The 13,796-nt window shown below is 45.8% G+C and overlaps 1 protein-coding gene across 1 annotated transcript; it reads left to right on the forward strand.

Moving 5' to 3' along the window:
* Window positions 1-1,649: 1,649 nt before the first annotated feature.
* tnfaip6 (tumor necrosis factor, alpha-induced protein 6) lies at window positions 1,650-9,910 on the forward strand. The gene is made up of 6 exons (XM_056431224.1): window positions 1,650-2,076; window positions 3,444-3,581; window positions 4,042-4,203; window positions 7,284-7,512; window positions 8,834-8,874; window positions 8,974-9,910. Exons 1-6 carry the CDS (start codon window positions 1,977-1,979, stop codon window positions 9,087-9,089), a joined length of 786 nt encoding a protein of 261 aa, XP_056287199.1. The 5' UTR covers window positions 1,650-1,976; the 3' UTR covers window positions 9,090-9,910.
* The last annotated feature ends 3,886 nt before the right edge of the window (window positions 9,911-13,796 follow it).

Genomic DNA, 13,796 nt, shown 5'->3' on the forward strand with positions numbered 1-13,796 from the left:
TTGGAAAGCAGGCAAAGCTAGTTACTATCTTGTGAACCTGGCGAAGCAGCTAGCCGGTAGAAGCTAGCAGCAAGTCGGTAGCAGTTAGTAGCTATTCTGTAGCAGTTAGCAGCTAGTAGGTAGCAGTTAGTAGCTATTCTGTAGCAGTTAGTAGCTAGTCGGTAGCAGTTAGCAGCTAGTCGGTAGCAGTTAGTAGCTAGTTGGTAGTAGCTCGTAGTTAGCAGCTAGTTGGTAGCAGTTAGCAGCTAGTCGGTAGCAGTTAGTAGCTAGTTGGTAGTAGCTAACAGTTAGCAGCTAGTCGGTAGCAGTTAGCAGCTAGTCGGTAGCAGTTAGTAGCTAGTTGGTAGTAGCTCGTAGTTAGCAGCTAGTAGCTAGCAGTTAGTAGCTCGCAGTTAGCAGCTAGTTAGTAGTATCTAGCAGTTAGCAGCTAGCAGCTAATCATTAACAGCTAGTCTGTAGCAGTTAGCAGCTAACAATTAGCAGCTATAGCGAACCAGATATCTTCCAGAGGATTTGACCAAAACGGAGCAAAGATTTGAGAAAGTAGTGACACGAATTCAACCGGGTAACGCCGCGTCCGTCTGCTACGTGAACAGTCTCCATCTGTGAGCTCCACAGCGTTATATACGGAGGTCAAACCTCACATGTGTTTTATGTTCAAGGAACAACACCGCTTCTCTCGTACGTCGACTTCCTCCTAATTTCGAGTGAATTGAACGTGTTTTTGTTGCTGGCGACGTCCCGGTGGTGTGGATGAGTTTAATCGTGACGCCATGAGTTACCGCCCGCCTCGCGGTCAGAGGACGCGTGGAAATGATGACGCACTCACCGTCAACGCGCAGCGGTCATTTACAGAACGTCTGAGTATGAGACAGACTTTCCGCGGCGGGGATAGAAAGGGAGAGGCTTCTGAGAATTAAGAAGGTACAGATCATCCCTCCCAGATCTGGAACCAATTAAGGAGTGTGTGTGTGTGTGTGTGTGTCTCAGATCAACCAATGACGAAAGGGAAAAGAGATATCATGTTGCATCTTAAAAAAAACATATCAACAAATTCAGCGTGTAAATATTTGTGAGAGGAATGCATTTAAAAGGCTGAATGTTTTCTATGACCTCATCGTTGGAGTAACGCCACAGTTCATTAGCGCCCCGTGGACTCCACCCAAAGAGTTACACCATCCAGACGTCTCTTTTTTAGATATAACTTCGGCACACGAGTGTAAAATCTCAATGAAATTGTAGAAATATTAGATCTCTGGTGTGATTTATTTTTATTTTTAAAGTGAGCCATGAAATATACAAGAAGGAGTTAAAGAGATTTGAGGAGATGAAGCGAGTCTCTGGTTCACGCGACACCTCCACTGTTCATGTTGACGTCTTCATGAGAGAAGCTTTTATTACCAAGTAATATCCCTTTTTTTTTTATGACTCAGCATTATGGAAACAAACTTTTATGTTCCTTTAAATTGTCACTTATTGTTATTTTATCGTCTCTCAACTAATATTGCTGGAGGCACACGGTCCCTGTGGTCCCTCGTGGTGGTACCATGTCCAAGCTGTGGGAGAGCACAACATCTGGGCTGGGGGGGAGGGGGGGGGGTCGTGAAGTGTACAGTTAAGGAGTCTTTGCTTGTGGTTCTTCTTCGTTGGTGTATATCAAACATCATCATCATTTTCTTTTTTCCTACACCTGAGGACTGAGGGGGGGGGGGGCTGTCTGCATGTCGTGTGTTTTTAATAATCCATAAACATTCATATGACTGCGGTCTGAACACCACGTGCTGCCAAGATACATGTGCCCCACGTGCAACTTCTCAGAGGAGTTACCTGCGGTGTGCTTGTATCGTAAGACAGGCCCCGCCCACTCCCCCCTCCCCCCTCCACACCAGGTCCGGTATAAAGGCCGCTGTGGACGCGCAGGGGAGCGCGCTCCTGGACACATCTGGAGCGAGCAGCTGCGCACGTAGAGCGGCACGATGCGCTTCTTCGCTCTGCTCTGGACGCTCTGCTTCCTGCTGAAGGAGGTGCGCGCGTGGGGCTACAAGAACGGGATATTCCACAACTCCATATGGCTGGGTGAGTGAGGAGGAGGAGGAGGAGAAGAAGCAGAAGGAGAAAAGAGTTCTTCTTCTTCTTCTTCTTCTTCTTGTTCTTCTTGTTCTTGTTCTTCTTCTTCTTCTTCGAATGAGACTTATTAACCCTTCACCTGAGATGTTTGTTTGTTTGTTTGTTTTGCAAGCGCAGCAACAAATGTCCTCACATGAAGGCCCACTGGGAGGAACGCGCACTAATTGCGTGCACTAACGATGAGAGGAGCGCGCACTAATTGCGTGCACTAACGACGAGGGGAGCGCGCACTAACGATGAGGGGAACGCGCACTAATTGCGTGCACTAACGACGAGGGGAGCGCGCACTAACGATGAGGGGAACGCGCACTAATTGCGTGCACTAACGACGAGGGGAGCGCGCACTAACGACGAGGGGAGCGCGCACTAATTGCGTGCACTAACGACGAGGGGAGCGCGCACTAATTGCGTGCACTAACGACGAGGGGAGCGCGCACTAATTGCGCGCACTAACGACGAGGGGAGCGCGCACTAACGACGAGGGGAGCGCGCACTAATTGCGCGCACTAACGACGAGGGGAGCGCGCACTAACGACGAGGGGAGCGCGCACTAATTGCGCGCACTAACGATGAGGGGAGCGCGCACTAGGAGGGGAGCGCGCCGGTCGAGCCTAACGGGGTGTTTATGGGCTGCTGGCTCCTGCACGAGGTCCAGTAAACACGCATCAATGACGTCATTTTTAAAGACTTATTTATTTGGTATTTATAGGAATACATTGGGTGATAATTAGCTTTCTGAAATGATATTGACTCATCAGTCTCTCCTGGTGTGTGGAATATAAATCTGACTTCATGAGCCTTGTATTCATGTTTCCATGAAGTGGGAGGAAAGATTTACACAACAGTGTTTCATAAACATGTTTTATATGACTCACTTCGTTTTTAAGCTCTCAATATGTTTCTGTGTCCTGTCGGCACCTCGTGTCTCTATAACTGAAACATGTCTCCGGCTCCGTGGAGATGCCAAAACCAGCTGATCCCAAAAGTTTAGGAAAAAAAGAAGTTTATTTAGCTGAAGAGGATTTACTCGCCCTTCAGCTCATCAACAAACATTCCACATCAACCCGTCTCGTGGTTTACTGGACAGGAAGTGGGACACAACTCTCAACGGTGATGTCACTCAAGCTCTCGAGTCAGAAGAATATTTACTTTGCGATGTAGTTGAGAAAAGTATAAAGTTACAGAAAGTACACGATGCTCAGAGCTGTGACAGCCCGACTGGAAACCGCTTTATTTACTCTCTCGCTCTCTCTCTCTCTCTCTCTCTCTCTCTCTCTCTCTCTCTCTCTCTCTCCCCCCCCCCCCCCCCCATCCAGAACAAGCCGCTGGAGTTTACCACCGGGAGTCCCGCAAAGGGAGATACCAGCTGACCTATAGAGAGGCCCGGGCCGTCTGCCAGTACGAGGGGGGGAAGCTGGCCACGTACGACCAGCTGGAGGCGGCTCGTCAAATAGGTCCGCGACCACGGGGAGGCAGAGAGGCTGCTGGGGGATTACTGTACTGGGGGGGGGGGGGGGTTGTGAAACACATTCAACATCTAGTCCAATGTAACGGTGGAGATGCATCTCCTGACCCGCTGGAATGCTTTTAACATGCTGGGGGGGGGTCAGCCTAAGAGCCTGTTAACACCTCCTTGGGGGGGGGGGGGGGACCGCTGCTCTCGACACACACGATCCTCCTCCCCTGGCTCTCGGCTCAGGTTCCCACCTGGGAGGTCCCAGATCTTGTATCTGGGCCGATCTGTCTTTGGGGGGGTCTGCTGAACGTCGCTTAAAAACAACACACACGTGCAGAAAGAGGAGAAGCTCTCATCCGGGTTCGGCCTTCGGGGGTTGAGAGGAAGACTTTCGGTGGTTTATTATCCGTGACTTGAAACCCCTGAGTGTGTGTGTGTGTGTGTGTGTGTGTGTTCAGGGTTCCACGTGTGTTCCGCCGGGTGGTTCGACAAAGCCCACGTGGGCTACCCCATCGTCAAACCCGGAGTCAACTGTGGCTTCGGGAAGCTGGGCGTGGTGGACTACGGGGCCCGGCGCAACAAGAGCGAGCGCTGGGACGTCTACTGCTACAACCCGGACTGTGAGTACCGCTCAGGGGTTCTGGATCGGGGGTTCTGGATCGGGGGTTCTGGTTCGGGGGTTCTGGATCGGGGGTTCTGGTTCGGGGGTTCTGGTTCGGGGATTCTTCCTTCGAGCACCAGGCAGCCAACGGAACGCTGACGAAAAATATCGACTTTATCTGGTGAAAATATGTCCATCTTGTTTTCACAGCCGTGTTTTTGCTGCCATCAAGTGGCCAGAAAATATAACATTATATTTAAGAAATGTTTGTCTTTTCTTTTTTTAAAGACTGTTATATATACTGTTTTATATATATATATATATATATATATATATATATATATATATATATATATATATATTATGTTTTATATATATACTGTTTGACATAAATATATATACATATATGCTGTTTTATATATATATATAAACTGTTTTATATATATATATATACTGTTTTATATAAACTGTTTTATATATATTAGATTAGATTCAACTTTATTGTCATTACACATGTACAAGTACAGAGCAACGAAATGCAGTTTGGCATCTAACCAGAAGTGCAACAGAAGTATCATAATAAATACATGATATACAGGTTATGCCGAGATATAAATATATATTTCTGGGGTTGCTAAACTAGTGCAAATATTCAGTGTATATTAACTCGATAGTGCAACAAATGGCATACAGTGTCTACAGTGCAGATAGAGTGGTGTATGATGATCAGAGGGGGGTAGAGTTCAAAAGAGTAACAGCTCTGTGGAAGAAGCTGTTCCTCAGACGGCTGGTCCTTGACCGTAAGCTCCTGAAGCGCCTGAGGGCAGGAGGGAGAACAGTCTGTGAGCCGGGTGAGAAGAGTCCTTCAGGATGCCGCGAGCTCGATGCAGACAGCGTTTCTTCTGGACCTCCTCGATGCTGGGGAGTGGAGTACCTGTGATACGTCGGGCGGTTCTCACCACCCGTTGCAGTCTCTTGCGCTCCGCGACGGAGCAGCTGCCGTACCAGACTGTGACACAGTTGGTAAGGATGCTCTCGATCACACAGCGGTAGAAATTCACCAGGATGGCTGAAGACAGGTGATTCTTCTTCAGTGTCCTCAGAAAGAAGAGGCGCTGGTGAGCTTTCTTGACGAGGCTGGAGGTGTTGGTGTTCCAGGACAGGTCCTCCGAGATATGGGTCCCCAGGAACTTGAAGCTGGAAACACGCTCGACGGCCATCCCGTTGATGTGGATGGGGTCGTGCTCTTGTTCTTCTTCCTGAAGTCCACGATGAGCTCCTTGGTTTTGCTTGTGTTAAGGAGCTGGTTATTGTCGGCGCACCACATGGCCAGGTGCTGTACCTCTTCCCTGTATGCTGTCTCATTGTTGTTGCTGATGAGACCAATCACTGTTGTGTCGTCTGCAAATTTGATGATGGAGTTGGATCCACATACAGGCCGGCAGTCATGGGTGAAGAGGGAATACAGGAATGGGCTTAGCACACAGCCCTGTGGCACACCGGTGTTGAGTGTGGCAGTGGCGGAGCAGATGTTGCCTGACCTTACATACTGTGGTCTGTTGGTCAGGAAGTCCATAATCCAGTTGCAGAGGGAGGTGTTGATGCCCAGCTCTCCAAGTTTAGTGATTAGCTTGGAGGGGATGACGGTGTTGAATGCAGAACTGAAGTCCACAAATAGCAGTCGTGCATAACTGTTGTTATTTTCCAGATGTGTGAGCACAGAGTGCAGTACTGTGGAGACTGCATCGTCTATGCTCCTATTGCTGCGGTAGGCAAACTGGTGAGGGTCCAGGGTGGGTGGGAAGGAAACCTTCATGTGTGCCAGAACCAGCCGCTCAAAGCACTTCATGACAATGGGAGTGAGTGCAACAGGGCGGTAGTCATTGAGGCATGTCGGCTTGGAGTGTTTTGGCACCGGTACGATGGACGTGGTCTTGAAACATGTAGGCACATATATATATATACTGTTGTATATAGATACATATATATATACTATTTTATATATTCATACTGTTTTATATATACTGTTTAATATATATACTGTTTTTTATATATAAGCACCCTTATGTATGTAAGTATATATGTATGTATATATATATATATGTATATATAAACATAGATATATACTGTTTTATATATACATATATATATGTATGTATATATATATACTGTTTTATATATATATATATATACACACATATATATATATATACATACATACATAAGGGTGCTGAAATAAACCTCAAAGTAGAAAGAAGTTGAAAAAAGTAGAATGAAATAAACATTTAAAGGTGAGAGGAATGTAAGTAGTAGGGCCATATAGGTCAAACTGAAATGAAAATATAAAGACATTCTGTGAGATTAACAGATTTATTCCCTCAGTAAACATTGTAGACATGAGGAAGTGACTCCTCTGGTTGTATAGAAGTCTAAGCTTCATGTATTAAAGCTGCATTCTCTCTACTCACCACCAGGGGGCGACTCCTCTAGTTGTATAGAAGTATATGCTTCATGTATTAAAGCTGCATTCTCTCTGCTGACCACCAGGGGGCGACTCCTCTGGTTGTATAGAAGTCTACACTTCATGTATTAAAGCTGCATTCTCTCTACTCACCACCAGGGGGCGACTCCTCTAGTTGTATAGAAGTCTATGTGTCATGTGTTAAAGCTGCATTCTCTCTCCTGGCCACTAGGGGGCGACTCCTCTGATACTGACTACCTTCCCCCTCCCCCCCTTAGCTGCAACACATACGTGACAAACTAGTCATGTGTGTGTGGGGAGCTGCTTTTTAGTTGATTGACTTCTGGCTGGTACCGGACCGCCTTTGGACCCCCAGCAGCAGGTGGTTTAGTCCTGATCCACTTCGCCACGCTTCAGGTGCTTCCCATCAGCTTCTAGCGCGGCGCTGCCAGGCGCCACCTTTTTATTATTATTACTAAATACTATTTCTAGAAGTTCCTTCTCTAACGAGCCGCGCGGACGCTCCGGCACGCTCGAAGGAATGAGGCCGTTTCCTTGTGACGCGGCAGGAGCCATGCTGACCGAGGTGTGTGTGTGTGTGTGCGCGTGTGTGTGTCTCTTGTGTGTGTGTCTTCCAGCCAAAGAGTGCGGCGGCGTGCTGACGGAGCAGCTGAGGGTCATCCAGTCGCCCGGCTTCCCCGAGGAGTACCATGACGAGCAGATCTGCAGCTGGCACATCCGGGTGCGCCTGGGCCAGAGGATCCACCTCCACTTCCTGGAGTTCGACGTGGAGGAGGACGTGGGCTGCCTGGCCGACCACCTGGAGGTGTACGACAGCTACGACGACATCTCGGGGTTCGCCGGGAGGTGAGGGGGGCAGGGCGTCGGGGGGTGGGGGGGGTCAATTTGCAAATGTAGCTCCCGGTGTCACTTTTTTAACAACCTCTTCCAAACTTTAGCCAAATTTACTGGCTCCGAAATCGGGTAAATTTGGGCAAAAAATCTGGCAGGACCATATTCACTTGACCTTTGACCCCAAAGTATGTGAATGTAAATGGGTTTCATGATTTTATGATTGTTTACGTCTGAAGATGATTTATAATCAATATTTTCGAACATAAACCTCCAAGTAGAAAGCAGTTGAAAAAACTAAAATGAAATAAACATTTAAAGGTGAGAGGAATGTAAGTAGTAGGGCCATATAGGTCAAACTGAAATAAAAATATAAAGACATTCTGAGAGATTAACAGATTTATTCCCTCAGTAAACATTGTAGACATGAGGAAGCGGCTCCTCTGGTTGTATAGAAGTCTAAGCTTCATGTATTAAAGCTGCATTCTCTCTACTCACCACCAGGGGGCGACTCCTCTGGTTGTATAGAATTATATGCTTCATGTGTTAAAGCTGCATTCTCTCTACTCACCACCAGGGGCGACTCCTCTGGTTGTATAGAAGTCTATGCTTCATGTGTTAAAGCTGCATTCTCTCTCCTGACCACCAGGGGGCGACTCCTCTGGTTGTATAGAAGTCTATGCTTCATGTGTTAAAGCTGTATTCTCTCTCCTGACCACCAGGGGGTGACTCCTCTGGTTGTATAGAAGTCTATGCTTCATGTGTTAAAGCTGTATTCTCTCTGCTGACCACCAGGGGACGATTCCTCTGGTTGTATAGAAGTCTATGCTTCATGTGTTAAAGCTGTATTCTCTCTCCTGACCACCAGGGGGCGACTCCTCTGGTTGTATAGAAGTCTATGCTTCATGTGTTAAATCTGAATTCTCTCTCATATTCACTTGACCTTTGACCCCAATGTATGTGAATGTAAATGGATTTTATGGATTTTGGGGGAAAGAATCCAAGCGTATTCAGAGGAGGTTCTTTGACCTTTGACCTCAAGATATGTGACTAGAATTAGTTTAAATGGATTTTTGGGGGTAAATCCAAATTATCTAGAGTTAAATAAACATTTTACAATCTGAATATTTTAAAAGTATTTAGATTTTAAATGTTACGACATGTGCCCTCAGGACAGAAAAAGATTCACTTGACCTTTGACCTCAAGATGTGTGAATATAAATGTTTTTTTATGGATTCTTTGGGGGAAATCTAATCAGTCGTATATTTACAATAATGTTGTATTAGCCATGAGACCTGAAGGTCTAACGCCAATCCGTCTGTTCTGCCTCCTCAGATTCTGCGGTGATTATTTACCCGATGATATCATCAGCACAGGTGACACTTCCTACTTCCTGCTCATTTCACTCTCTCTCTCTCTCTCTCTCTCATTTTGATCTTTTCTGGCTGTGTGTGTGTGTGTGTGTGTTTCCACAGGCAACGTGATGACGCTGAAGTTCCTCTCGGACGCCTCCGTCACGGCCGGCGGCTTCCAGCTCCGCTACGTCGCCTTCGACGCGTCGGACCGGAATCACACGCATCACCTCCACTGACCCCGCTGGATGCACTCACACCTGTACTCGTGAGGTCACCTGTACTCGTGAGGTCACCTGTACTCGTGAGGTCACCTGTACTCGTGAGGTCACCTGTACTCGTGAGGTCACCCCGTTGTACTCGTGATGTCACCCCATTGTACTCGTGATGTCACGTGTACTCGTGAGGTCACCTGTACTCGTGAAGTCACCTGTACTCGTGAGGTCACCCCGTTGTACTCGTGATGTCACCCCGTTGTACTCGTGATGTCACCCCATTGTACTCGTGATGTCACCTGTACTCGTGATGTCACCTGTACTCGTGATGTCACTTGTACTCGTGAGGTCACGTGTACTCGTGAGGTCACCTGTACTTGTGATGTCACCTGTACTCGTGATGTCACCTGTACTCGTGATGTCACCTGTACTCGTGATGTCACCCCGTTGTACTCGTGAGGTCACCTGTACTTGTGATGTCACCTGTACTCGTGATGTCACCTGTACTCGTGATGTCACCCCGTTGTACTCATGTCACCTGTACTCGTGAGGTCACTTGTACTCGTGATATCACTTGTACTCGTGAGGTCACCTGTACTCGTGAGGTCACTTGTACTCGTGAGGTCACCTGTACTCGTGAGGTCACTTGTACTCGTGATGTCACTTGTACTCGTGAGGTCACCTGTACTCGTGAGGTCACTTGTACTCGTGAGGTCACCTGTACTCGTGATGTCACCTGTACTCGTGAGGTCACTTGTACTCGTGATGTCACCTGTACTCGTGAGGTCACTTGTACTCGTGAGGTCACCTGTACTCGTGATGTCACTTGTAATCGTGAGGTCACTTGTACTCGTGAGGTCACCTGTACTCGTGAGGTCACTTGTACTCGTGATGTCACCTGTACCCATGATGTCACCTGTACTCGTGATGTCACTTGTAATCGTGATGTCACCTGTACTCGTGATGTCACCTGTACTCGTGATGTCACCTGTACTCGTGATGTCACTTGTAATCGTGATGTCACCTGTACTCGTGATGTCACTTGTAATCGTGATGTCACCTGTACTCGTGATGTCACCTGTACTAGTGAGGTCACTTGTACTCGTGAGGTCACCTGTACCCGTGATGTCACCTGTACTCGTGATGTCACTTGTAATCGTGATGTCACCTGTACTCGTGATGTCACCTGTACTAGTGAGGTCACTTGTACTCGTGAGGTCACTTGTACTCGTGATGTCACCTGTACTCGTGAGGTCACTTGTACTCGTGAGGTCACTTGTACTCGTGATATCACTTGTACTCGTGAGGTCACCTGTACTCGTGAGGTCACTTGTACTCGTGAGGTCACCTGTACTCGTGAGGTCACTTGTACTCGTGATGTCACTTGTACTCGTGAGGTCACCTGTACACGTGAGGTCACTTGTACTCGTGAGGTCACCTGTACTCGTGATGTCACTTGTACTCGTGATGTCACCTGTACTCGTGAGGTCACTTGTACTCGTGAGGTCACCTGTACTCGTGATGTCACTTGTAATCGTGAGGTCACTTGTACTCGTGAGGTCACCTGTACTCGTGAGGTCACTTGTACTCGTGATGTCACCTGTACCCGTGATGTCACCTGTACTCGTGATGTCACTTGTAATCGTGATGTCACCTGTACTCGTGATGTCACCTGTACTAGTGAGGTCACTTGTACTCGTGAGGTCACTTGTACTCGTGATATCACTTGTACTCGTGATGTCACCTGTACTCGTGAGGTCACTTGTACTCGTGATATCACTTGTACTCGTGAGGTCACCTGTACTCGTGAGGTCACTTGTACTCGTGAGGTCACCTGTACTCGTGAGGTCACTTGTACTCGTGATGTCACTTGTACTCGTGAGGTCACCTGTACTCGTGAGGTCACTTGTACTCGTGAGGTCACCTGTACTCGTGATGTCACCTGTACTCGTGAGGTCACTTGTACTCGTGATGTCACCTGTACTCGTGAGGTCACTTGTACTCGTGAGGTCACCTGTACTCGTGATGTCACTTGTAATCGTGAGGTCACTTGTACTCGTGAGGTCACCTGTACTCGTGAGGTCACTTGTACTCGTGATGTCACCTGTACCCGTGATGTCACCTGTACTCGTGATGTCACCTGTAATCGTGATGTCACCTGTACTCGTGATGTCACCTGTACTCGTGATGTCACTTGTAATCGTGATGTCACCTGTACTCGTGATGTCACCTGTACTAGTGAGGTCACTTGTACTCGTGAGGTCACTTGTAATCGTGATGTCACCTGTACCCGTGATGTCACCTGTACTCGTGATGTCACTTGTAATCGTGATGTCACCTGTACTCGTGATGTCACCTGTACTAGTGAGGTCACTTGTACTCGTGAGGTCACTTGTACTCGTGATGTCACCTGTACTCGTGAGGTCACCTGTACTCGTGAGGTCACTTGTACTCGTGATGTCACCTGTACCCGTGATGTCACCTGTACTCGTGAGGTCACCTGTACTCGTGATGTCACCCCGTTGTACTCGTGATGTCACCTGTACTCGTGATGTCACCCCGTTGTACTCGTGAGGTCACCTGTACTTGTGATGTCACCTGTACTCGTGATGTCACCTGTACTCGTGATGTCACCCCGTTGTACTCATGTCACCTGTACTCGTGAGGTCACTTGTACTCGTGATATCACTTGTACTCGTGAGGTCACCTGTACTCGTGATGTCACTTGTACTCGTGAGGTGACCTGTACTCGTGAGGTCACTTGTACTCGTGATGTCACCTGTACTCGTGAGGTCACTTGTACTCGTGAGGTCACCTGTACTCGTGATGTCACTTGTAATCGTGAGGTCACTTGTACTCGTGAGGTCACCTGTACTCGTGAGGTCACTTGTATTCGTGAGGTCACCTGTACTCGTGAGGTCACTTGTACTCGTGATGTCACCTGTACCCGTGATGTCACCTGTACTCGTGATGTCACTTGTAATCGTGATGTCACCTGTACTAGTGAGGTCACTTGTACTCGTGAGGTCACTTGTACTCGTGATGTCACCTGTACTCGTGAGGTCACCTGTACTCGTGAGGTCACTTGTACTCGTGATGTCACCTGTACCCGTGATGTCACCTGTACTCGTGAGGTCACCTGTACACGTGAGGTCACCTGTACTCGTGATGTCACCTGTACTCGTGAGGTCACTTGTACTCGTGATGTCACCTGTACTCGTGAGGTCACCTGTACTCGTGATGTCACCTGTACTCGTGAGGTCACCTGTATTCGTGAGGTCACTTGTACTCGTGAGGTCACCTGTACTCGTGAGGTCACTTGTACTCGTGAGGTCACCTGTACTCGTGATGTCACCTGTACTCGTGAGGTCACCTGTACACGTGAGGTCATCGGCGTCGTTGCGTGCTGTAATTAATTGTCTTTTTAGCTGATTAAATAAATACGTCCTTTACATTGTGCGTGAGGATTCTGATGATGACGTTGTGCTAATAATAAACTTTGTGGTACTTTTACGGTTAAAAAATAAACTGGTTTCTGGTTATTACATTTGTTTACATTTTTTAATAAGCCTTTATTTAACCAGGTGTATCCCACTGAGATTAAAAATCCATTTTTCAATAATTTTCTTTTATATATTTTCACAGCAACCTCTGTGACATGTTGTGAATAACTGGGTTATATAACTATTAATGCTGCTTTTTATTATATTTTATCACCCATCACGGTTCTATATATATATATATATATATATATATCTACTGGATTTATAATGTTGAAGAATCAACTTTTTATTCATGCATCACATGTTTGCAGGACAACTATATGTGGCAAATATGGTTCTCCAAAACTGACGAATGATACACATATAATAAATAATAATTATTCACGGCTGATGTGTATTTTATCACTATGTATAATAATATGTCTTATAATAATAATAATAATCACATTACATCTGCATAAAACATGGTCATGGTATTATATGTTTGTATTATTATTACTACCATTATTATTATTATTTTCGGCGTTAATCACAACAATGCCTTCTCGCTGCTTGAACTGCCTTGTTATTATTATAATATATTTATTATTATAATATATATTATTATTACATATTTATTAATATTATATATTTATTAATATTATATAATTGTATTATTACTGGCGTTAACTACAACAACGCCAGCTCGTTGCTTGAACTGCCTTGTTATTATAATATATTTATTATTATTGCATATTTATTATAATTATATAATTGTATTAATATTACCGGCGTTAACCAAAACAATGCCAGCTCGCTTGAACTGCCTTATTATTATAGTATGTTTAATATTATTATATATATTATTATTACATATTTATTGTTATTATTAAAATATATTTATTATTATTATATATTTGTTATTATTGTGTATTTATTATTATAATATAATTATCATTATTATTATGGCGTTAACCACAACAATGCCAGCTCGCTACTTGAACTGCCTTATTATTATAGTATGTTTATTATTATAATAATATATATTATTATTATTACATATTTATTGTTATAATTAAAATATATTTATTATTATTATATATTTATTATTATATAATTATTATCATTATTAATATGGCGTTAACCACAACAACGCCAGCTCGCTACTGGGGGTTCGTTGTGGGCGGACCCGGAAGTGACGTCACGGGGTCAGAGGTACATTGGTCCGTCGGCGTGGTGGTTTGGCGCC

This window comes from Pseudoliparis swirei, chromosome 2 (genome assembly GCF_029220125.1).
Source record: "Pseudoliparis swirei isolate HS2019 ecotype Mariana Trench chromosome 2, NWPU_hadal_v1, whole genome shotgun sequence".
Taxonomy (NCBI): Eukaryota; Metazoa; Chordata; class Actinopteri; order Perciformes; family Liparidae; genus Pseudoliparis; species Pseudoliparis swirei.

Bases quoted from the DNA above. Each gene is read 5' to 3' on its own strand.
- tnfaip6 (XM_056431224.1), top strand. From the start codon at position 1,977: ATGCGCTTCTTCGCTCTGCTCTGGACGCTCTGCTTCCTGCTGAAGGAG. The intron at 7,513-8,833 runs GTGAGGGGGGCA...CTGCCTCCTCAG, and splicing joins ATCTCGGGGTTCGCCGGGAG to ATTCTGCGGTGATTATTTAC. The intron at 8,875-8,973 runs GTGACACTTCCT...GTGTTTCCACAG, and splicing joins CGATGATATCATCAGCACAG to GCAACGTGATGACGCTGAAG.